Source organism: Oryzias latipes, chromosome 5 (genome assembly GCF_053564925.1).
Source record: "Oryzias latipes strain Hd-rR chromosome 5, Olatipes_Hd-rR_3.1".
Lineage (NCBI taxonomy): Eukaryota > Metazoa > Chordata > Actinopteri > Beloniformes > Adrianichthyidae > Oryzias > Oryzias latipes.
Genome location: NC_136241.1, coordinates 29,149,963 through 29,173,822, shown reverse-complemented (window position 1 = coordinate 29,173,822; position 23,860 = coordinate 29,149,963). Strand labels below are relative to the sequence as shown.

The 23,860-nt window shown below is 38.7% G+C and overlaps 3 protein-coding genes across 5 annotated transcripts; 1 reads left to right on the top strand and 2 right to left on the bottom strand.

Moving 5' to 3' along the window:
* Positions 1-737: 737 nt before the first annotated feature.
* cxxc1b (CXXC finger protein 1b) lies at positions 738-8,226 on the bottom strand. 2 transcript variants are annotated; one of them, XM_023955162.2, is made up of 14 exons: positions 8,072-8,226; positions 6,754-6,869; positions 6,563-6,663; positions 4,956-5,083; positions 4,641-4,796; positions 4,330-4,476; positions 4,132-4,239; positions 3,878-4,056; positions 2,423-2,630; positions 2,214-2,324; positions 2,058-2,107; positions 1,875-1,971; positions 1,625-1,777; positions 738-1,096 (listed from the first exon to the last, which is right to left on the bottom strand). In XM_023955162.2, the coding sequence occupies exons 1-14, from the start codon at positions 8,072-8,074 to the stop codon at positions 950-952; spliced, it is 1,704 nt and encodes a 567-aa protein (XP_023810930.1). In that variant the 5' UTR covers positions 8,075-8,226; the 3' UTR covers positions 738-949. The 2 variants fall into 2 exon arrangements, with proteins under 2 accessions (XP_023810930.1, XP_023810929.1); XM_023955161.2 differs by having other exon boundaries at positions 4,641-4,805; positions 8,072-8,224.
* Positions 8,227-10,949: 2,723 nt separating this feature from the next.
* Positions 10,950-13,614, top strand: LOC105354156 (uncharacterized). Its single transcript, XM_023955159.2, has 5 exons — positions 10,950-11,073; positions 11,716-11,876; positions 11,945-12,034; positions 12,110-12,331; positions 13,189-13,614. Exons 2-5 carry the CDS (start codon positions 11,747-11,749, stop codon positions 13,467-13,469), a joined length of 723 nt encoding a protein of 240 aa, XP_023810927.1. The 5' UTR covers positions 10,950-11,073; positions 11,716-11,746; the 3' UTR covers positions 13,470-13,614.
* On the bottom strand, positions 13,487-23,818 carry tfe3b (transcription factor binding to IGHM enhancer 3b). 2 transcript variants are annotated; one of them, XM_004069096.5, is made up of 9 exons: positions 23,638-23,818; positions 21,656-21,878; positions 20,867-21,091; positions 20,458-20,553; positions 19,845-19,956; positions 18,718-18,774; positions 18,445-18,520; positions 18,176-18,323; positions 13,487-15,426 (listed from the first exon to the last, which is right to left on the bottom strand). In XM_004069096.5, exons 2-9 carry the CDS (start codon positions 21,845-21,847, stop codon positions 14,971-14,973), a joined length of 1,362 nt encoding a protein of 453 aa, XP_004069144.1. In that variant the 5' UTR covers positions 21,848-21,878; positions 23,638-23,818; the 3' UTR covers positions 13,487-14,970. The 2 variants fall into 2 exon arrangements, with proteins under 2 accessions (XP_004069144.1, XP_020559128.1); XM_020703469.3 differs by having other exon boundaries at positions 23,208-23,641.
* Positions 23,819-23,860: the final 42 nt, after the last annotated feature.

Here is a 23,860-nt window from a genome sequence, read left to right as displayed (position 1 = left end):
CTTAAACATCTTTGATAATCCTCTCGCTGTTCATCATCATCGGGTCTTTGGGACAGAATTCTTAAAGAGTTTAAGTTAATGAAAAAATATTCAGTGTTAAAAAAAAAATCTCTAATTTAGGTTATAAACTGTCCAAATGACCAACAATTGATTCAATTTCACCCAATTTTTTAAAATAAACTAAATAGAATTTGCTCTTTGAGGGTTTTAAATTATACATTTTCAAAAAAAAAAAAAGACTTCCAGAACAGCCTTATAACTAGTAAAATAGATTTATTTTGTTAACTGTAGCTTGTAAGCGGTTCATTTTAAAATGTGCATATTGACATATTAAGCCTAGAAAAATATTTTATTCCTAAAGTTAAACTTAATACCAATATATCTTCTAACTTTCGTCTGAGTCGTGAGTTGTTTAACCTGTAGTAGGAAGAATGTGAAGATGCTGCTGACTGACACTATAGAGTTATTGTGCCATGAAGAAGATGCTAAAGGGTCTCCAAAATTGTCATCAAAGAAACATCCTTCTTTAGAGAATCCACTTGAGAGGTTCGAGAAGAGGATCGGTCTTCTTTAAGAGATTTTAAAAAGTCTTCGATAAATCCTGAATTTATTTTTCTAACATGTATGTATGAAGATTGTTTTTTAAAAAAAATGCAGCTTAGTTTAACAAAATGTACTAAAGTTTCATCTCAATGCGGCTCCCATTTTTAGAAACTTACACATCAAGCTCAGAAGTCTCCATGAGACTGAAGGGGTTCCTTATTTATTACAAAGAAAGCTGTGTTATGATGAGCATTAGCCAAGAGGAAAAAATAGATAAATTATCAAACACATTAATATATCCTTAGAAAATTACATATCAAAGTATGAGTAGTCAATCTATACATTTGCATCATTGCTTTGACATTTAACAAAATCTGCAATAAATGGAACTCAAGTAGAAGGCTGATTATCTGTCCTTGTTGCTACGGAGATCAGTGGTCACAGGGTCGTGTTGAATAGTTTGGTGTAACATCAGAGCCAAAAGGCCAGCTCTGTTGGTCATCGCAGTCCTGACGTTTCTCTCCTGTTCAAAAAGCTCATCCAGTTTGTACCACTGCAAATGAAAAGATCAGTTATTATTCAGCAAATGCACCTGGTTTAAACGAGACTGCATAAGAAATGCAACCAGTTATTTATAATTATACCATGGTCTGGGTGGATACTCAATTCTGATTGGCTGCTGGGCGTGTATTAAAATTAATAATCCACAGGGATGATGCAGCCTAAAAAAGGAAGTTCCTGTCACATATCTTAAATGTCCTTTATCACTGTAAAATCACATCGCTTTCCTTTGCCGTGGCAGTCGAGGTCGGTGCCAGCTCGAAACGTTGTCATGGTAACATGACCACGTGACAAATAGTCCGCTTTTTTGTGTGTGTGTGTGGGGGGGGGGGGGGGGGGGGGACGATCTAAACCAAAAAAAAGTAACAAGAATAAAGTACTAAAAACTGATTGAATATTTATTTCTGTTGTGACCATGGTATAAGCGGGATGATGACCTTCAAAGTGTGCATCATCAGAAATGAACGCACTTTGTCTGCCGTTATCCCTTACAAAGCAAATGTCGCAGTCAGTGACTTACCACCCTGACTCGCTCCAGGTCCACCTCAGCTCTCCGCAGTTTTTCCCAATTGTAGTGTTTGTTGCATTTCCTTTTGGAAACTCTACAATAGTCTCCTGTCAGCTCAAAGACATTCTTCACCAGCGGGCATCCACACACTTCATCTACTGGTATCTACACATCAAACAAAAGCCACACAGATCAGCAGAAATTATGTAAGAAGTTTTTATGATATTATTATTTTTTTTTTTTTGCAGAATGAGTCACTAACCTTGGGATCTCTGGAATGTTCTGGGCACAAAACCTGAAGCCTTTTGCAGTAGGTCTTACTCTGGGGGTTGTACACATCACAGAAGAGCCTGGTTGCACTAAAAGGAAATCAAACCATGACTAAAAAAAGCAGTGGAACACCCAAGACCATAATTGAACGGTTAAAGTAATGTGTTGCTCTTACCCCTCTATTCTTGTGGGATACATAGAACCAAACGACGTCTGACTCTCGTACTGTTGGGACAGTTAAGGAACGGCTTAAAGACTATAAATAGCTTTCATCTATGTTTTACTCCTCGATTAGGGTTCACAGAGAGAAAAGAATAAAAAGAAGTATCACCTTTGCGTAACATCTCTCCATGTGTCTTAGAGCCACTTTTGGGTTAACAGGATGACTGCAGGAGACGCAGAAAATCTGCAGATCTGTGTCCTCGCCGTCACCTTCATTCACCTGAAGTTTGGAGGGAAAAAAAACAAACATCAGCTCCTACTCTACTGCAGCTTTTAATAAGCAGGTAACTCAGAATTTGCAAAGGTTGACTGTAGCACCTCCTCATCCTGCTGAACAGCCTGTTGCTTAGCCTTGGCGATGATGCCCTCCAGCTCGTGGAAGCGGCGCTCCATCTCAGTGAGGCGGAGTCGGGCATTCTGCTGCTCCTTGCGGATGCGCTCCAGCTGCTTCTTTCCGTGCTCTTCAGCGATGCAGGGACTCTGCTGCCACTGCTGGATGCGCTGAGGAAGGATCTCATAGATCCGGCTGCAAATGGACAGATTTCACTCACACCAAGAAAGTTTTCCATGGGCTTTTTTTTCTCTTTTTTTGAGCCAAACAAAATAAAAAGTAAGTTGCAATTTCTGCATTAAAGTTACAAAAGAAAAACAAAGCATTTTAAAGAAGTCTGTAAACACATTTTTTACTACGTTTCTTTCAGTCAAAAGGCCAATGGTTCTTACATACCAAGGTGCGTGAAATCTGTTCTCTGCATTTGACCCATCCCCTTTTTTTGGGGGGTACGCTTGACAACACATTTGGTGGTTTTACCCCCCAATCCCACTGCCTAATGCTGAGGGTCAAGCAGGGAGGCATTAGGTCCCATTTTTAGAGCCTGATATGACTCAACCGTGGATTTGAACTCACCACTGTCGGGGCAGAGACTCTGCCACATATACGTTAGCAAACATACACACAATATTTGTATATTTTGACTTAGAAAGTATTGCATAGAGGTGTTGCACTAAGCCTGATAAAACATAACAGGAAGTTTAAAACTAGCAAGTTTCCCTAAACATAAACCAATCCAGTGTGAAGTAAAGCTCCTTCTAATCCGCCCGATGACCACGTACTCTGAGCCGCTCGACCTCCTATGACCCAATGTCCCCTTATGTGAGCAAAAACCATTTAAAAAAACAAAAGTTCAGGATGCAAGAGGTTTACCACCACAAACAGATGAACAGAAAACATTTTAGTGCTCTGGGTTTCACATGTTTTCTTTTTGAAAATATAGCCCTCCCCTGCTTGTGAATACATTTTTGTTTAACTCACTTGTTTGTACTCAATACTAATATAAAGTCACCAGATTAAGTAGTTCTGATTTTCAAAATAAAAATGAGACTATAAATCATTGTGCTTGCCCTTTTGTTGTTGTTGCAACAAACAGAATTTAGTGATGTTTTGTAATAATTTTCCAGAATTTTAAACAAACTAATTGATATTTAAAAGAACCAAACACAAAAATTATGTGAAATTGTTTGATCCAATAACCATTTTCATTTTATTTAAAACTAAAATACTTCAATTCAAACAAAATCCCGGCGATTTTATGGTGAGTTTTGAACTGTATCCCATCTACCAGTATTTGAAATTACACTGAAAATGCTTCTTTTGTGACCGAATATGACTTTTTTTCTAATTCGAGACAATTTTATGCTGTAAACCAGGTTTTCATTTCAACATTGCTCTAGTGACTGTGTTTTTACGAAAGTGTGGAAAGGCTGAGTTCTTACTTGGCTGCTAACTTCATACCACATTCCTCAGAGCAGTATTTTGAGTTTTGTCTCGCTCCTTTCACACAGTTTGGACCCAAACACTGACGCAGTCCTCCACTGTCCCGAAGATCCACCCTGTCAGTGTGTCTGTTTCTGTCTTTGTGTTTTTGCTTCTGCTTGTGACGCCGGGACTCTTTCTAAAAGGAAACCACAGGTGTTTATTTTGACGATTACGCACAACTTCAACTACATTGAAGGTTGCAATAACTTACTTTTTTATCAAACTTCTTTTCTCTTCTTTTGACGTGCTTCACCTTTATAGCTTTCTTACGTACAACAGGACTGAAAATCGGCTCATCGTCATCCTCTGTAGCCCATGCCTGCAAGAAGATGAGTATTCAATCAACCACAAAGAGCAACCTGGTATTGTGATTACCAGAGTAAAAAGGTTGATTTGAGTATCAACTTACCATGCTGTCGTCCATCCCAGCAGCCTTGTACTGCTGGTACAGCTCTACTTCACTGTCATAGTCATCTGAATAATGTCTCCGTCTGTGGCGAGAATTCTCTCTTCTTTCACGCAAAGAAAACTCCTCATCCTTCACTCGCAACATTTTCTGTGAAAAGTAAAACAGCAAAATTACAGTATAGATTCAAAATTCTACTGATATGTCCAATCAAGAATATTCTAAACACAGGGAAAAATTCCATAATTATTTTATTTTATTTTTATCAAAATAAATTAAAATAAAATAAAAACAACTGTTGTAAAGTGACGTACCCTTGCTCGAACCTCGCACTGCCGGAACCTGCACTTTTGTCTTATTTTGTTAGGGCCTCCAAACTTCTTCATGTCTTTGCAAAAGTCGCACTGAGCACAGTCTTCAGTCCTTCTACAGGGCTCACATTCTCCGCACATACGCACAGAACGCTTCACCTGGTAAAACAATTTAACCGAGTGACATAAGGTAAAGGCCAGTGCTTACATCCTACTGAATACAATTGGATGTTCACAATAAGTCATAGGAGTCTTTATAAACTTTGTGGGTTTATTCACTTTTTTACACTGATAATTCTTCAGAAAATTGGTACTTACTTTAGATCCACGCCGCTTTTCACTTTTATAGTCGGGAGTGCTCGGGGTACTGTACTGTCTTTCAAGCTCGGCATCCTTATCACGATTCTTCTTTGACCGATATTTTACTTCCAAAGTTGGGTTTCTGTCTGGATATGAGAAAAATACATGTATAACAGGGGTTGACATAGCCCAGAAATTTGCACTGGCCCACAGGGCCAGTAGTTTTTGAAACTTACTGGCCCTGCCTGAAAGTTACTGGCCCGACACCGCGCATAGCGGGACCCGCCGCTCCGCAGGTGCTTGCAACTTTAGGGGGGTCTGGGGGCATGCCCCCCCGGAAACTTTTAATATGGTGCAATTTGGTGCATTCTGGTGACATCACTTATTTCTACACTTTTCAATGACTGAAAATAGACCATATCAAACTTAAATCTGCTCTAGTCTGTTTCAGATGTTTTGAAGAGAGCACTGCAGTGTAGTAGTTAACACTAGTTAAGAAGTTTTCATGCTGCTTCTAACGGCAAATATCGCAATAAATCATAAACCTTAAATGTGTTAAAACAATCTAATGGCAGCTTGAACCATTTAACGAATCAAATAAATCCCTTAATGCATTTGACCAATCGGATGGACGCCTTCACATTAGTGACCAATCAGATGGAGCACCGTTATGTTAGATGTTTGTAACCTATGTCAACGTGGGTCATTTGGAGTATAATTTTTAAACTGGGAATGGTTATTTGGTTATTTTGCTGTTTGTTTATATACCGCAAATTATATCGTTATCGCAATTTTAATCTCTGATATCGCATATCGCGAGTTTTCCTCATATTGTGCAGGTCTAACTGAGATCATTCAGCTAACTAGAAATACTTACTGCTTACAGTGTTGTAAAGAAAAACTAAATTAAGCAGTTTAACATTCTACTGCATTTGAGTCTGAGATTCAGGTATTTGGAGTTGCCTTTGATTCTTTGACATTCAGCTTAAAGCTTAGTGGATACAGTTTCATCTTCAATGCATTCATTAAATATCTTGCTGTCCATACTACTAATTATACCCATTACTCCATCCAACATATTCCTATCTATTCCTGCCATGTCTTCCACATCTCTGACATGCTTCAGTCTCTCTTCAGTGACGGTGTCGGATTTATAATCAAATGTAATAATAACCCACTGGCTTGTGTCTTCGTTGTTGCTGTTTAACATTGTTTTGTATTGAATTGTTACATTCAATAAAGTTTGAAAAAAAAAAGTAGGTGAGCGCGTGCCACGTGGTGCTCGGCAGTGAAAGCCGAGCGCGCGCAGGCGGGAGAGAAGGAGAAGTGATCAAAGGTTTCCCATAGAAACCCTTGAAGTCTGAACACAGGACTAGCAGAAAAACTAAATTATGAAGACGAGGTAAATCTACACGTTTTCGCAAAATTTACTTTATTGAAAAAGGTGAAGAATATATAAAACCGTTAAATATTTTAGTGGCCCGAGCGGACAAGTGAAAAGTAAAGTCTTGTGGTCCGCACTGCTCGAAAAACAGGACCGGGCCAGCGGACAAATGGCTATGTCGAGCCCTGTATAAATAAAGTTTGTCTGGTAAAATTCCCTGTAAAAGAATCATTTTCCTCACCTCTGCACCTCATGCAATACCACTCCTGGATTGCCTTAGCCATCTTCTCAGTGATGCTGATGCAGTGTCCGTGGAACCACTCATTGCAGTTGTCACAACCACTGTGAGCACAAAAAGGAAAACATGAGCACTGATTTACATTTACTCTTTAACAGAAGTGGACAACAGAGTTGGAGTGGTTATAAACTCACATCATGAAGCAGTTAATATCGGGTTTTCGACAAATACAGTAAAGCGGTGCATTCTCCCCTTCCATGCTACTGTAGTCAGGTCCAGGAGCAGGCTCAAAGTCTGACATTTCACTGTCCTGAAATACAGGATAAAAAAGTCCTGTTACAGCAAAAAAAAGGTACATTTAAAACACTCAAATCTCTACATTGTCCCATCTTGAAATGATGTACTTTTCATCAAAACAATGATGAAAGGTCTAAGAACCCTGTCCTTAGAATGTCAGGGTGTTTTTATGATGGCACATAACTTCTGTCCTTGTGTTATTCATTGTATTATCATTGACAAGTGTAATGGAAATGAGTTAGAGACCCTTTTATACCGCGCAATGGGGGCTTCCTTCTAAATGTAACCTTAATCTACACTGTTCTCTTTTTATTGCAGATTGCAAAATGAAAAATGTCTTGATCGGATGAGAAATTCTACAAATTTACGCAAAATTTTAAATATTACTAAGTTTAAGAAAAATACTTTTCATCCAAATAAAAACATTTAATATGACATTATGTTTATGTGTGTTTATGTTTATTCGCTGTGGCAACCCCTGATGGGAAAAGCCGAAAGAGAAAGAAGATGTTTATGTGTGCAATGAATATTAAGATTCAGTTAAGCTATAACGTTTTTGTTAAAACCGCAACAACAATGTACAATATATGAACAAGAGCACAGCCAGAGGGTAATATAAACACTTAAAAAAAAACATAACGTGCACATATATTGAATGCTCACGTTATGTAAAGTTAGTTGAGTCACTTATAATATAGAAAACAAAATCATTGTAAAAGTGTACTAAAGCAGATCTCTTGTTATATTTAAGTTTGTTAATGTTAATATTTTGCCATTATAATATGTATTATAATGAAATAAAAATCTTTTTTAACCTCCTTTATAAAGAAATAATTAAACTAAGACTTTCACAAAATGTTCACCAAGAGAATCGGTTCGATTTTTCACTTTTCACTCTACGTTATAGTTAGCTTACTCGGTTAAAGCTAGCATTACTGGAACTAGCTAACTGTAGTTTCGAAAAAATATTTTGAGTAGTTTTCTAAAACCAAAACAGCTACATAAAAAAGAAAAGGGGGGGGGGGGGGGGCAGAATGCCTATGAAACTGCATGTCACACCTAGGGAAAATGTTAAATTTAACTGGGATCTCCAGACCAGCCAGAGAATGTTTTTGTAACGGCGATTTTCAACAGCAGGGCCCAGATACATTTAACACAATTTTTGAAAAAAACAACAACAATTCAAACAGTAAAAAAAATTTGTAAAATATTTACCATCTTGCAGGATTGTTAAAACTTTTGCCAAAGGGCAGTAGAAAAGTATAAAGTACTGCTGGAAACTATAGTTCGAAGCCTTGTTTGCTACAGCTAAACGGAGCAGGATACAAATCGGAAGTGCGCTTCAGTAATCGCAACATTTCATTGGTCACAGTTCTTCTTCTGTGGTGGCAAATAAACAACTCCTCTGACACCACTGTAATCGACGACACCTATCGGGGATCTGAAAATAAATGTATTTTTATGGGCAGCATAGTTCTTTCGGTTTGTTTGTTTTTTGACGTTTTGGTCATTATTTGAAAATTTCAAGCCCCTTTCCCCCCAAAGTGGATTGCCCATATCCTCCTGAGACCCAGCCCAGTCATTCATGTCCTCTATAATGGACATTTTGTTAACCTGTATATTTCTAAGGAATTAAGAGATACCTTTCCAAATCCTGCTGTAATCTGTAGAGGACATCCTGGGCTTTCCATTGATGTGTCATGTGATGAGTTTGCATGCTGGGAACTTTAAGTTTTACCTCTACAAAGATGACTGCCATGCCATTTACCTCATTTTATGGAAAGGTGAAAGGCAAGTCAAATATTCTGTATCTATTCCTCTTTTTACCATGATAATTGTATATATTCTTGTCCATAAACATGTTAGGAACAATATTTTTAGATCTGAAAAAAGTTTCATGTTTTCAGTTTTAAAACAGCAGGCATTTAATGAATGTCCACTATAGAGGGCACCGGGACCATTTTAATGTATTTAATGACTGCACATTATTTTAGGAGAAAAAAGTGAAGCATAGAGGATTCTATACCAGATAGTTGAGAGAGATTCAGATTTGGAGCTTTCAGATGATAAAAAGGATGAGATTCTGGAAAAAAATAACTGTTATTTTTTATATAACTTGATTTTTTTTGTTTTTTTTAAACGTCCATCAGGGCGCCCTGCCTATCAAGATGACGCCAAAGTTTGTGAATACCGGAGTCCAATCTCATACTTTTCACAGTACATTGAGGATTTTGAGGATCTGTTTTTGATTTAGTTGTGTACCAACTACCGGGGAATTACACTCCTCAGCCTCCCCTGGGAAAGTCTTTAGGCCACAGTACTGGAGAAGAGAGTCCATCCGATAGTCAAACCTCAGATCCAGGAACAACAGTTTGGTTTCCGTCCTGGTCGTGGAACAGTATAATAGCTCTACACCTTCTCTAGGGTGCTGGAGGGATTGTGGGAGTTCGCTCATTCAGTCCAGATGTGTTTTGTGGATTTGGAGAAGGTGTTCTACCGCGTCACCCGTATCCTGTGGAGGGTGCTATGGGATTATGGGGTCCGGGGAGCCTTACTTAGGGCTGTCCGGTCTCTGCATGACCGGAGCAAGAGCTTGGTTCGCACAGCCGGCAGTAAGTCAAACCTGTTCCCGGTGCACGTTGGAGTTCGGCAGGTCTGCCCTTTATCACCGGTTCTGTTCATAGTTTTTATGGACAGAATTTCTAGGGCACAGGCAGGGCCCGGAGGGGGTCTGGTTTGGGGATCACAGGGACTCATCTCTGCTCTTTGCAGATGATGTTGTCCTGTTGGCTTCATCAAGCTGGGACCTCCAGCGTGCATTAGGGCGGTTTGCGGCCGAGTGTGAAGCAGCTGGGGTGAGGGTCAGCACCACTAAACCTGAGGCCATGGTTCTCGACCCAGAGAAAGGTAGTTTGCCATCTCTGGGTGGGTGGAGTATCCCTGCCCCAGGTGGAGAAGTTTAAATATCTTTGAGTCTTGTCCATGAGTATGGGAAGACAGGAACATGAGATTGACAGGTGGAACGGAACGGCGTCCGTAGTTATGTGGTTGCTGTTCCGGTCCGTTGTGGTGAGGAGAGAGCTGAGCCAATAAGCAAAGCTCTCAATTGACCGGTCGATCTTCCTCTGTAGCAGATGGTCCAATAAGTAACAAAAGAGTGATGCTGAATTTTTTTGTTTTAGAACAAAATTTAATGTTTTTTGGGTGAACATCACTCTAAAGATTTAATCTGCTCCTTTTTACTGATTTAACATATTGACTTCTATTTTCACAGAAATATCGTCCTGTTTTCCTCTACAGTGGACGTGTTGGGAAATTAAAATAAAAAACATTTTTAAATAATTAAAATTGTAAGGTGTTTATTTAGGCCCAAATAGAAAGGAAATCACAAAAAACAGAAATTGTAAGACACGTTTTTTCCTCGGTTCTCAGGAGGAAATATTTGTATTGACTAAGCTAACTACTTGAAATAAAACATTCTCAAACCCTATCGTCCTAATTGTGATCGAGACAATTAGCCTTTTTATTCGAGCCCTTGCTCTTGGAGTTCGACTTACTGCAAACTTAACAGCAGGTCATCTTCTGATTCAGTTAATCGGAACTGCAGCTTTTGTTCTTTTTCCTATCATGCCCTCAGTTGACGCTCTAACATCTGTTTCACTGTTTTTATTAACCCTCCTGGAGGTTGCCGTGGCAATAATTCAGGCATATGTATTTGTACTCCTATTAAGCCTTTATCCTCAAGAAAACGTCTAATGGCCCATCAAGCACATGCATATCATATAGTTGACCCAAGCCCTTGACCCCTTACAGGCGCAGTTGCCGCCCTTCTACTTACCTCCGGAACAGCGACCTGAACACACTTCAACTCTCTAGCCCTAATATCCCTAATAGTACTGTATTACTGTTTCTGCAGAACCTGCATAAAACAATATACAAACAAACCTTTGTGTCTGATTTACAGAGTTAGTGGTTTTCATCTAGTTTGTCTATTTCTCTTAGGAAAAAGTGCTTGCACCAACTTGAATAAAAAGCCTGACTAAATGAAGCCACTGCTGTTTTTCCACACCCTCTCCTGGCATAAACACATACAAAGTGAGTGAGATAGTCAAGCATAGAACCATAGTGAGTGATGCAGTCTGTCAGGTGACTTCATCAAATGATGTTCTTTTTGTTGTGGCTGCATGTCGGATTATTTCTAAAATATGACTTAAAAAGTAAGTGCAATTTTTTTTTTACAATTATTCTCTTAAACTAAAAATCTATAGTTTTTTTGGACTGATGGGTTATTTTGTTAATTCTCCATTTAAAATATTTCTAAGAAATATAACTTAAATAAAATGTTGCAGTTGTTTTACAAACTAAATTCAAAAATCTGTAAATCTTATTACTCAACAATGCTTAGACTAAATACAATTTGATAATGTGTGTTGCTTGTGTTTGCTTTGAAGATTAGAAATGCAAACTATCAAAATTCTGATCAAAAGCAATTCTTCAAAAAAATCTTGACTCTAATAAAAAAAGTTAGAAAATACATTTCCTGAAGACACAAATTGTAAATGTCAAAATAATTAAGCTCACGTTACTGTCAGAAACTCAGTGCATGCCCTTTATCTACATTATATATGTGTCTAAAATGCATATTAATAATTGATTAACTTTCAATTTGAAAGATGCTCACTCACCACAAACAGCTGAGAGACCTTAACTATAGATGTTCCTGCTTTGATGTATTTGGTTTCATCATGTCCATTACATCTATTTCAGTTACACAAAAATCTTTTTTTTAACTGATTTTAATGTGGATTATCTTTCAAATTAATTTGACTTCATTTGAATCATTTTTTACTCTCTTAAAGATGTTTGCAGAAGCCGTCTCCAAATGCCACGATGGACAAAATACAAAATTCCACAGTTTTAAATAAGACAAAGTATGGTTTAAGTGAGGCAAATCCACATTTTCATGAGTCACACGACTCCAGGTGTACTGTCAGAGAAGACTCCCTCACAGGCCGGACAGGTAGGTCTAAAAATTTAAGGTGATGACATTCTGTTTTTAGTAACAGCTGATCCCTGTACTTTTTATAGGATCTTTGACTGAAATGGACAGTTTGTCAGAGCTCTTTTCTACTGAGGACACTGAATTGTCTGACACCTCTGTTTCACAGAACACAAGAAGTAAGCTGCTCTCAATTCTCAGTCTTTTGGCCGATTTATGGCTGCGACCTTTATGGATTCTGATGTTTGATGCAGGAAAAGTCCCTGATGACCACGGCATGCCATATGAGAGTAAGCGAGGAGCAGCATCCATCCGGAGCCCATGTTTTGTGGAACAGGAGCCAACGCCTCTGCAGGTCCAGCTGCAGTCCTCTGAAGAGATTTGCACAATTCCTGAAGCCAGCCAGTCAGTCACGGTGATCAGGAATCAGGGCAGCCAGAGAACCATCTCCACTCGCACAGAGGCAGATGGAAGTGGTGAGCAAACTGCCTCTCCTACACTGCACACTATTTGATATTTCAAACTGTATTCTTTTGTAAAGCACTTTTCAAAGCGCTTTTATCTTGTTTTAAGTTGTTTTAACGTCTTTGTGCTCTACGCTTTTCTAAGCTTTACTCAAAATCAGCACAATAGAGATGTTTTCATCTCATTAAGAGCTATGATCTAAAGAAATTGTCAATTAAATTAATCAAAAAACTTTTGCTTGGTACTCTTGACAACAGAAAAACTTGACTTAAGACTCATAAACACTCAAATTGCACTGTAATTTTAGGTTCAATTTTAAGTGGTATTTTAAAGTTCGATAAATGATGAAAAGTTAGAATGCCATTTATTATCATTATTTTGGAAACAAAAATGTAGATTTATGTAAGTGTTAGTTTTAGATTATATAGATTTATTAAGATAAAAAAATGCAGAAAAATTGCATTCTTATTGCATTCATATTTTGTTCTAAAATTAGTCCTTTTTACCTATTAGACTAGTTTATTGTCACTGTAATTAAGATGAGCCATGATCAGGCTGAAATTAAAAAAAAAAATACAAAACATTTGATTAGAACTAGCAAAAAATCCTCATCATTGGGCTGTTAACCATTCAGTTTTAAGTAATTCTTAAAATTTTAAGCTTATTCTTCCCCTTTTAAAATCCTGTGTGGAACTCATTGTTCCTAGATTTTTATATTTTATTATAAGATTTTGTGTTAAATAAAAAGGACTTGCTGCATGGACAGATCATTTGATTAGTGTTCTTTTCCTATTTTTAGGCTGCCTCCTTTTACATCTTAAAATGTTAGTTTTATTACTCCGCTTTCTTTCTTTGTTTTCTTTGCAAGATCTTTGTGCAGCGGTCCTGCTGGCCTGCCTGTTCTGCCGCCCACTGGACTGTCTGCTGGCCACATTCAGAGCCTGCAATGGCTGCATCTGGTCCTTCTCTTCATTCCTGTGTGGCTGTGAGCCCTCTGCCCTGCAGCCTCTCCAAGGCGTCATCCAAAGCTTCAGCCTATGCGGCTGTCCTGGTATTCGCAGCTTGGTGTGCACTCCATGTAACATCTGCCTTCAGGCCACAGAGTGCCTGGACCTTGCGATGGAAATCTCTCAAATGCTGTACCACTAACAGAACGCGACCAAATATGAAGCGACAAGAAACCATTTATTTGATAGAGTCTTCTGGAAGCCAGTCAGTGGGAACAGGCGTGCTACATGTATTAACAGTCGATGTTAGCACTCTTATCACTTTACAGAGTCCTTGCATATAACAAGACAAAGCTGACCATAGGTGCTTTGAATGGGGGAGTAAAAACAACATAATCATCATCTGCCTCTTAGAGAAGTACAGTGTTAAAAAAAAACAATAAAAATTATGCATGTGCTTTTGCAAAACACATCCATTTACTGTACATAAGGTCCTTTAAAAGCATCAGACAAAAAAACAAAACACTAAACTCTTTATTTAATAGAACGATTGTATTGCAGTTTCCACTCAAATAGTCATTATTATATTATAAAAGGGAGGTGAGACTAGTGGTTTCAAGGAGTCCAATATCAAATTTATACTTTATGCAACAGTTATGCATTGTCAGCTATCTAATCAAAAATCAAAAACCAATCATAAAACATGACGACAGTTAAAAATCATCCAGCGATAGATAAAATGAGACAAACGATCACTGACAAATACAGATATTAGTTATGAAAAAGCAATTATCAAATGATCAGATATTTAAAAAAAAAAGTATAACATTGTTCTGCATTTTCCACCACAGAATGCATTTCAAAATGAAATGATTTGCTATTTTTTTTCGTAGCTACTCTTGAAGAATTTCTGCTTTGGCTCACTAGCTGCAGCAGCAATTTTTTTATTTTCCCTACTTGTCAGCTTGATGACATGAAAACTGGACCACAGCGCTCTGTTGCGTTATAGTAAAATAAACAAAAGCTCTCATAAAATGCATAGACTGTCACGAAGTAAGGTGCAAGGAAGTTGCTGAAAATATAAAATTCTTATTTACAACTTGTGGTGAATGTGTTCACATGCCAATTCACTTTATTACGATCCCTTCTATAGCTGCTGGTGAAGCACAGATGAAAGCAATCGGCAAAAAACCCCTGACTCCAGTTGGCTTGAGAAATTAAAAAAACGACGCATCGTGGCATCTCTGCATAAGTTTGTTATTCTAATATTCTTAATTCTTATTAAAAAGTAACCTCACAGCTTTCTTCCATACAAATAATAAAAGCATCTAATAAATTCAAGCCAAACATTTATATATCCCTCTTTTTTTAATAGATCTTAAAACTTTTTAAGAATGTATAAGTCTAATCCTGCTTCTACTTAATTTACAATATTCCATTTGAATAAGTTTGTTTCTTTAAACATAATCAGTTGAGCTGTTCCAAGTAGGAATAATAGTAATTAGGTCTGTATGGCAAAAGGAAAATTAGGAACTCACTATGTTTTGATCCAAAATGGAAGTTAGTACTCATTTCATCTTATTAGTTTAGTTTCTACTTGAAAGTCCAGCGCTACAGTCCTGTACAGAGGTTCACGCTATGGAGGACAGACTGCCTTTCCTGATGTTCCTGTCGCTGTCAACTCTCTGAGCACACAGAGCGCATCATAAGTCCTCGTCCATGTCAAGGCTGCTTCTGCGGCTGCTGGTTTTAGAGGCACCTGGTGACAAGGGGGAAAACAGTGACTCGTCCACCCGGTCAGGAGACAGGGCGCACCCCTCGTCCATGAGAATGTCTCCTAAACCCACGTCGGGGTAAAGCGCGGTCGCTGAGGTGTCATCGAGCTCGGCAAAGGTCAGGCTGCCGAGATCCAGAGGACTGCTGATGGTGACTCCTGCAGGCGAGTCGGAGGAGGGCGGGGACAGGAAGGAGGTTGGCATAGAGGCTCCAATGGCTGCGAGGCCCATGAGGTTTTGATGTGCTGTGACTCCTGTGTTTGGAGGCAGCGCCTGGCCGCTTTGTGAAACCGGTTGTGGCTGCAGGGAAGGGTCAGAGTTTAGATCTGCTGAAATGCCAGCGGGCGTTGAGAGGCCATGGAGCCGGGCCTGCATCTCCAGCTCCTGAGAAGAGAAGAAGATTCGAAAGGCTCTGACTGACAGTGCGTATTATAGTGCTTCAGTGGGAAAATGGTTGCCCCTTCTGGGGCTTTTTTTTCTGCATCCTTGTCATCCAAACAACTCAGATCATCACACCAGACTTTGAGGCTGAAAAAGCAGCAACAAAAAGTTGTTTTTTTTCTCCAAAATGCTTTTCCTTAGCTTTACTGTAGATATAATGAGACACCACCCCTCAACGTTTCTCTTTTGTAACCTAGTCCATAGAATATTTGTCCAAAAGTCTTTGGGTTAGCTCAGATGTTTTTTTTAAATAAGAAAAGATTCTTTTGTCCCATATCTGCCAGTCGTGCTCTTCTCCTATAAAGCTCCAATCATCTTTTGATTTATTTTCAAAGCGTTCCTATTGATCTTTTAATTATGATTATTCTGTTTTTAGCCAGAAGGGAAAGAAACGGTGTTGTTTTCTCTGGTATAGTTTCTACAGAGCGGCAGTAGTTTCCCCTCTGACTTTTGGGTGGGACTGCTGGCATGGAGCCACCCCTTCCCTCCCCGTCACGGAGCAGAGCAGGGATCTTGTGGTCCGTCCAGCCCTTTTTGTTTTTTTAAATAGTATTCAGATCTGTTTGAATAAAATAAATGCTCAGAAATGCAGTTTTGAGCCTTATTTTCTTTATACAATGTTCTCTTTCATCAGAAAAATGACACAAGAACATGTTAAAAACACCAAAAACGTTAATCAGAGTAGATCTTAAACTCTTTCCTGCATCTCTTTCTTAGTGTTGAATCAACGTCAAAGTCAGGTCCGATCTGGAGTTCTTTACTTGCTGTAGTTAATAAACTGGTTGAGTCCAAATGAGCCTTTCTGTCATGACTGTGACAGTTTATTCTCATTTTTATCCCACTGGAGATAATATTCTTGCCTTGCTTCTCTGAAGTCCCAAGCCCCAACAAATGTCTCTATAATCCCTCAGACAGATATTTATCAATGACTTTGCAAAACATGAGAAGACTCATAGCATCAGACGCAGAGTGGTCTTGTTTACTTTTCTGGATCACGCACAGCTTGTGTTTATTCAGCTCAGGCTGGACTGATCGCAGACATCTGCAGTTCTTGTGGAGCCTCCCACACAAAGCTGACAAAAATGATGCATTTCCAGACATGTGAAAACAGAAACTAAGAAGTCAACAGCCTGAAGTGATTACCAACAACACACAGCACACCTACTAGTTCTTAGTGGATTCCTGCTGCAGAAATCCCCAAACATTCTCTCCAGTGTCTTTTCCTTGTAATGATTTCAGGTGTGATCCGTTACAGTATGTGTGTTCACTGATATATTCAGTACTTTAAGATTTATGTGTAGAAGCTTCACAATACTTCTGTCCAGCTGCATCATCACAGGTTTATGGGAATCTGACAAACCTTAATGATGAATAACAGGCTGAAAAAAAGAGGCTTCCTGCTGATCTGAACATCTTTTGTGTTATTCGTGATGTAGAATTAAAGTTAACAGCGTGTAGATTGTGTTTGTTTCAGTCTGTTAGTTCATTATATATCCGGCTGATGTCAAAACATTTCAACAGAATCCAGCAGATGTCCAAATTTGTTGGAGATCTCGTTTGGACAAATCATTAATAATGTGAACCAGTGTTTTTCAACGGCACACTGGTTCCGTGGGAAATTTTCCATTTTCACTGATCTGAAAACATTTACCATTGCCAGGAGATCAACTCTGTGTTCATCCAAAAGGGCTGTGATTGAGTTATTAGGACATGAAAGATCACACATTTTCTGTATTTGTGTTTATTTGATTCTATTAAAGACATTTGGATGAGAATGTTGGTACAGCGATTTAGCCGAAAGCTGTTTTTTTAAAACTCTCTTCACCAATCATTCTTAGAGGTTTGAGCAACACGTCATCAGACGTGGTTAATGTCCTCTCTTCCTGGTGCCAAAATGGCTCAAAGTTTCTCAGTTCTCACAAAAATAGCAGCTCAAGATCGCGTTTAGCGGTGTTACTTCCCACAGGATCTGTTGTGTGTAAAAAGTGCATAAAATAATCAAACTTAAAGACATGAGTCTGTCCAACTTCAGTGGCACTGTTAGCACTACATCTCCCATGATGCATTGGGTTACAGTGTCAGCATCTTTTATGCTTACGTACTTTCTGCAATTTACACCTGACGCCATTCGCACGTCATTGGGCGTCGAGTTTCAATGTTAAGTCGATGTACAGACGTGATCTGAGGTCCTTTATTTGTTGGCATAAACAAATAAATAAAATTAATATATTTTATTGTTTCTATTTATTTTTTTTGAGGTTACAGGAAATTGTATTGTTATAAACTAACTGGGTACATTTACAATTAATTTAGTTCAACTTTTAGGAGAACCAGCCGGAACTTCAAGCTTTTTGTGCCTCAGTTATTACAATGAAATGCATGTGAGATTTGGGACAACTGTTCATCAATACACAGTACAGAGTTTCTCTCTTTTTACATTTTTAGTTGTTGGTGTGCTGCTATGGGATTTTTGTCAAGAAAAAACACACACAAAAAAAAATCACTTCAGCTCAAAAAAAGGTTGAAAAACACTGATCTGAACTATCCCATTTCTGAGTCAAAGCATAGAAAATATATTTATAAGTTAATGATTGAGCAGAACCAGACCCACCTATATGTATTAATTCAGATCTCCATTTTTTAACAGAAACATGGATTGTGTGTATAAGATCCAGACAGGACAGCCACTGACCTGGATCCGCAACATCAGGATGTGGTTGGCCTGCTCCAGCTTTTTCTGTCGCACTTCAACATCCTTGGCTCTCTGCTGCTCCTTTTGTAACTTTCGGATGTAGTCCACAGAGGCTTTCAGGATGGTGCCTTTATTCCAGCGCATCTCTCTGTCGTTGTTGGAGCATCACCATAAGAATGACAGCAATCATTAATGGTTTTTTTTTTCAAATTAGTGTCAGTTTAAAAAAAAATGATTGAAATAAAAATGTTGATGCTGTGAAAACATACGGGTCACTTGACTTTGGTATCAAAGTACCCAGCTCTTTGATGCGGTCATTGATGTTGAATCTTCGCCTCCTCTCAACTGAAGCGAGCGCAGACGACATGTGAAGAGAAGGACACACAAGGAGTTGACTGCAGACCAGAAACATGTCCTCAAGAGGATTTGCTCCTCATTCTACACTGTATACGCAGAAGCTGGATATTTCTTATACCACATCTACAACAAAATATTTAAACCTGCCTTTAATAAAGATCACAGGATTATGAATGCCAACTTACTGAGGTTATGGTTGTCTTTCTTCTGTCTTTCTTTCAACATAGCTTTGGTGTCTGAATCTGCAGGACAAATGTCAAAATTATATCAAATTCTTAAAAAAAAATAAAAAACTTAAAGGGCCTATTTGCTGCAAAATCAACTTTTGAGATTTTAAGTGTATTTTAATGTCAATTCCTCACAAAAAACAACCCTGAAGCAGTGTTTTGATCCATTAACTGTGGGCATTCCTCTAAAAACCTGCTCTCTGAACACCAGCCACTCAAATTCCACAAACACGAGTGGGTCCTTAAATTGTGATGTCACATACTGAGGAACAGCCCCTTCCAGAAAAAGTCTGCGCTGCCAGCTCCACCCCCAGACTAACACACACACCTACTTTCTCTGCGAAGCTAGCGGTGATCTGAGCTGAGGGCTTTCATTTTATATGCACAATATGCACATTAGTCCTGCACAATAAATCGCAAATTTATCGTTATCGCAATAACAAGCTGTATGAGAAAATTGCAATTAATGTTTACCTTAAATGTCTTAAAACACTCTTATGGCAGCTTTAGTTTTTTATTGAATCAAACAAAATCCCTTAATGCATTTGACCAATCAGATGGACCCCTTTTATGTTAGATGTTCGCCTCTTTATGTAGACTAGTGCCATTTGGAGTATAATTTAAGTTATGTTGACTCTTATTTAAATGAAACTGTTGCAGCAAAATAGAAATTATGTTTTTGGTTGTTTTGTTATTTGTTCATGTCGTCATCAAAATATTTATCACTGATATCGCAAATCACGAGTTTTCCTCATATCATACAGCCCTAATGCACATCCATCTTTGCAAAAGTTCGGATGGTTTTTTTTTTTGTGGGCAAAACGCAAACGCACTGCAGAGGCCCGATGTAGGTTGACATCATGAAATGGGCGGCGCCCACATGGAGTGAAAGGCAGTTCCTCAGTGATTACATCAACTTACTTCCGGGCAGGAAAATTAGCTGCGAAAATAACTTGTATTTCATGAAGAATTCATTCTTTAGTGTGCCAATGGTAATATATTATAATATGGAGATAGTTTACTCTGAAAGGCTTAAGAAAAGCATGATATAGACCCTTTAATGACACCTGATTAATGGTCTGTACCTGTCATTTCCCTTTTAATCTTTGGAAGATCGGCAGGACAGGAATTGCTGACGGTGAGAGTGGGTGCTGCCACACCGGGGCTGTGGTAGAGTTCCAGATGATTTCCGGGGAGCTGCAACAGCAACAAAATGTCACAATATTTGTAATGAACACCAACCATCCACCTTCTCTGATACCGAACAGCACAACAGAAGCATTCTGTGGCATTAGACAAACAAAAGCATAGGAGAAAAAAAAGGGAATTGCAGCAAAAATAATGAAATTAACCCCATTTTGTTCCTTTTTGTTGTCCTCCAAGAGCATCACCACGATCCCCATTGTTTATCTTGCAGCGAAAGTCAGCCTTCTTATGAACTGTGCTGCGCCTTTTACGAGCACTATCCACTTCGGCTGGCTTCTTCTTATCTTGTACCGTTCAACAGTTTTTCTCCGCCCAGGCTGCACTAGTGTGAGGTGCGGGTGCCACAAATACCCACACCATTTCAGAATTCCACACATTAAAAGAGAGCGACTTTTACGAGAGAGAAAGAAAATATTTACCCCCTGAACTCAAAGAGCAAACACTAGGGGGGAAAAAAAGGATTTATGTTAATATAAATAGTGTTCTAGATACCGTGCTGGGCAGCTGGAGGCCCGGGTCAATAAATGTAATGATGTCGTCATTAAAACTGGATTCAAGGCTAATGATGTCGTCAATCACATCGTCAATCTGGGGAACACAAAAGATAGAAAACTGGTCGGTATTCTGGTTTAAAGTGTAGGAAAGGAGAAAAAATCAAAGCAAAAGAAGCAAAGCAAGTGTTCAACTGCAGATGCAGTATTTCACATGTTATTGTGGCAACAGACCCACAGAAGAGCGATACCAGAAGACCTGCATCATCACAATGAGAGCTTCAGCTTCAACATGAAGTAATTCACACAAAACAATGAGTAGAGAACTTGACATTCAACTTCTTAAAAATGAACGGTTTAGTAATCTGCTGTGGAAGCATTTCTTTTTACAGAGTGAGAGTAAGCCGTACTTCCTCCTTGTTGGATCCGATGTTGAGCAGTGCCATCGGACTGTTGGGGGCACTGCTGGCTGCGTGGGCAACTTCAGGGGCAGAATTGGACTGCGGTACAGGAGACACACCAAGGCTCCGAGTAATTGCCTTATTTCCCAACGTGGTGGAGAGGTACTGCTTCAATTGCTGGCTCTGTACCTCCTTGAGGTGGTACTTTGTGGGGTTCTCCAGGTGGGTTTGCACCTGTCCATAAAAAGACAGAAAAACCCACAACATATGAACAAAAAATACACATTTGAAGTAGCTGAGGGAAAAACAAAACAACACAGTACAAAGTATTAGCTTTGAATATATATTATTGATTCATTTTCTATTGTATTTGATGTCAGCATCAAATTTCAAATACTATGGCCAACACACTAATTCTTAAATAGTTTTAGGTAGTTTTCTTAACTTTTTCAACACTTCGCAACTCCTGCAGTAAACAAAATACTTAAAGTAAGTAAAGTAAACTGCACTTTTGCTTGGATGTGAACTGTGATTGCTAGTAGTGGAATAAAAATCATGAAACTTTTACTCTTGCTATGTTGATTTTAACAGATTAAATAATCTCAAAAATTATCATCTGAATCCATTTTTAGGAATGACCTTAACTCTTCAAATAAAAAAGAGCAATCAGTGCTTGTCATTAGGAATGATCTTTTTGACAAAACATTTTAGATAAATGTGAAGATGCATATTCAATGCATTTATTACCCTGTTTCCTATTTGTTGTTACTAGGAGAATTCAGCTAAAAGCTCTCTTACTTTAAGCACCTCCACAGGCACTTGTGCTGGTGGGGGACGAGCAGCATTTAGATGCAGGGACACAGAGATGGCTGGAGTGGATTCTGAGGCGCGGAGCTGGGAGGCCGAGGCCTGCTGCTGGGCCTCGCGCCTCTCCTGCTCCTGAGCTTGCTCCCTCATGAGCTGCTGCCGCAGCAAAACACGAGACGACATGGTGAACGCCGATCGAGACTTAGGGATGAAGCTGGAAAAGAAAGAGAGAGGGAAAAGAAAGATGTTAGGTGTGCTGCAACTATCAACTGTTTCAAAAGGCAAAATGTGTTGCCTGCAATTACATTTAAATAGAAGATAAAATAGATCAGAAATACAATTAGAAAAGTGGCATCCAGTTATTTTTATAGCATGTCAGAGTAGAAATTTAGTATCTGTGATTTTAGATTAAAACCCCTATTATGCTTTGGTTTGAAACATTCCTTTTCTTTTTGCTAAATGACTTAAATAATAATAATAAAAAAGGATTTTAACTATATATGTGTGTATATCTAGAGATTGAGCGTTGGCTGACAGAGAAAGGTATTTCTGATTGTTTTATCAATATGTCATATTGATCTAGTCTGGTCCAGATCACCTCTACTGGTAAGTAGTTGTAGATGCTTGTCTACAGAGCTGGCTGTGTTTCTCTCTAAGAAAATAATAATAATAAAAAAAAATGTACACAAACATAAACACCATCATAACTTGCTGTCCTCGGCCCTTTGATTATCACTTTGTGGTTTCTCTCTGTTGTTAAACCAGAATGAGAGGAAATTCCCCGCTATGAAGAACAAAACTCCTGTTTTCAGAATCAAAGGTTTGGCCTTCCGGGAACTTGCTTTTGACAAATTCTTGCCATACAGTTGTGCCAGTTTGTGTTCCATGTTTCTTGATACTGTCACTACAAAACAACATCTAAATTTAGTTTAGGAATTACCTATTGTATTTTATGACTGATTTAATGTTTTTACACAATTACTGCTATGAAACCCGTTGAGACAACTCTGTTGTAATATTGGGTTACATACATAAAATTGAGTTGAATTGGATTAAGAGAAATCATCTAAGAACATATTTTTAAAAAATTAATCTAAGGCTATATTTACATTCATTTTGAGAGAGAAAAAATAGTAAAGTACCATCTCGTGGATCTTTTGCCACCAAATCATAGACCTAGTCCTTGTGTAAACCATCTTTTAAGACTAATCTAAAACCGAATCTACCACACATCATAGTGTTTTGATGTGGTTCACTTCGTTTTACCGCGTTCAGTATTGGTTCGTAACGTACAGCGTGATTGCACAATATTGCGTGTTTTGGTAGCTTTACCCCCCGACAGAACAGCTTTTGACTCTATTATTTTCTTTATCACAGTATCACCATCATATTCCTTCTGACTAGTGTCCAAAACGATGGTACCACGGTTGTTTATGCGCTTTTTTTTTCCGAACTGCGAAGACGCATTCCTGTCTGATTATGTAAAGAAAACCCCCAGCTTGAACGCAGAATGGTCGTTGTTTAGCTTCTCAAGTTACCTTACTTTATAATTTTCTTGGATCGACCCTCTTAAGAGACGTAACGGCTGGCGTCGGGAACTTTTTCAGCTGTTTTCGTCATTTCCATTTCGTGAGAGCTTTTGGGCTAGCGTCATGACTTTGCTAGCAGTTCATTTTGACAGCTCCGTGGTGCTAACGACGCCGGGCCCGCGCTTTGCCGACACAAGACAGCGTAAAACGCAGATTTTAGTACATTAAATGCTATTATCGTCACAGCTAATGCAGACAGTCGGTTCTAAAAGACAGCATTGCTTATATTGAAGGGAGATCTGCTTTCGAGCAACACGCTAAAAGTACAAGATAATTTTAAAACAAAAAAAGGAAGTTGAACCAACCACCGCTAAATCATGGCTATCAAGCCCGCGCTTATTATTCAAAAAGGTCCTGATAGACATAGTTGTGTAAAATACACACCATACGTATCAACTTGTTAAACGTCAGATCCATAAATCTCCACAGAACTCCAGTTTCGTTGCCATTTCTCAATATAGCCGAGTGATTTGATAACTGCTAGCCTCCGTAATGTTTACGTTAGAGCTTACGCAATTACGTCATCAACTGTACGTCCCCCGCAACTTGTTACTGGTGTGCCCAGATCTGTTTACTGTTTAGAGATTCTATCTTTAGCTTATCTTAA

Coding starts and splice junctions, on each gene's coding strand:
- cxxc1b (XM_023955161.2), bottom strand. Junction 4,240..4,329: donor CTGGGATGGACGACAGCATG/GTAAGTTGATAC, acceptor ATCTTCTTGCAG/GCATGGGCTACAGAGGATGA. Junction 2,108..2,213: donor TGGAGAGATGTTACGCAAAG/GTGATACTTCTT, acceptor CTGTCCCAACAG/TACGAGAGTCAGACGTCGTT.
- LOC105354156 (XM_023955159.2), top strand. CDS start 11,747: ATGGACAAAATACAAAATTCCACAGTTTTAAATAAGACAAAGTATGGT. Junction 11,877..11,944: donor CTCCCTCACAGGCCGGACAG/GTAGGTCTAAAA, acceptor TACTTTTTATAG/GATCTTTGACTGAAATGGAC. Junction 12,035..12,109: donor TGTTTCACAGAACACAAGAA/GTAAGCTGCTCT, acceptor TGTTTGATGCAG/GAAAAGTCCCTGATGACCAC.
- tfe3b (XM_004069096.5), bottom strand. CDS start 21,847: ATGTCGTCTCGTGTTTTGCTGCGGCAGCAGCTCATGAGGGAGCAAGCT. Junction 20,554..20,866: donor TCGGATCCAACAAGGAGGAA/GTACGGCTTACT, acceptor TGTGTTCCCCAG/ATTGACGATGTGATTGACGA. Junction 15,427..18,175: donor TCCTGATGTTGCGGATCCAG/GTCAGTGGCTGT, acceptor TTCTCTTCTCAG/GAGCTGGAGATGCAGGCCCG.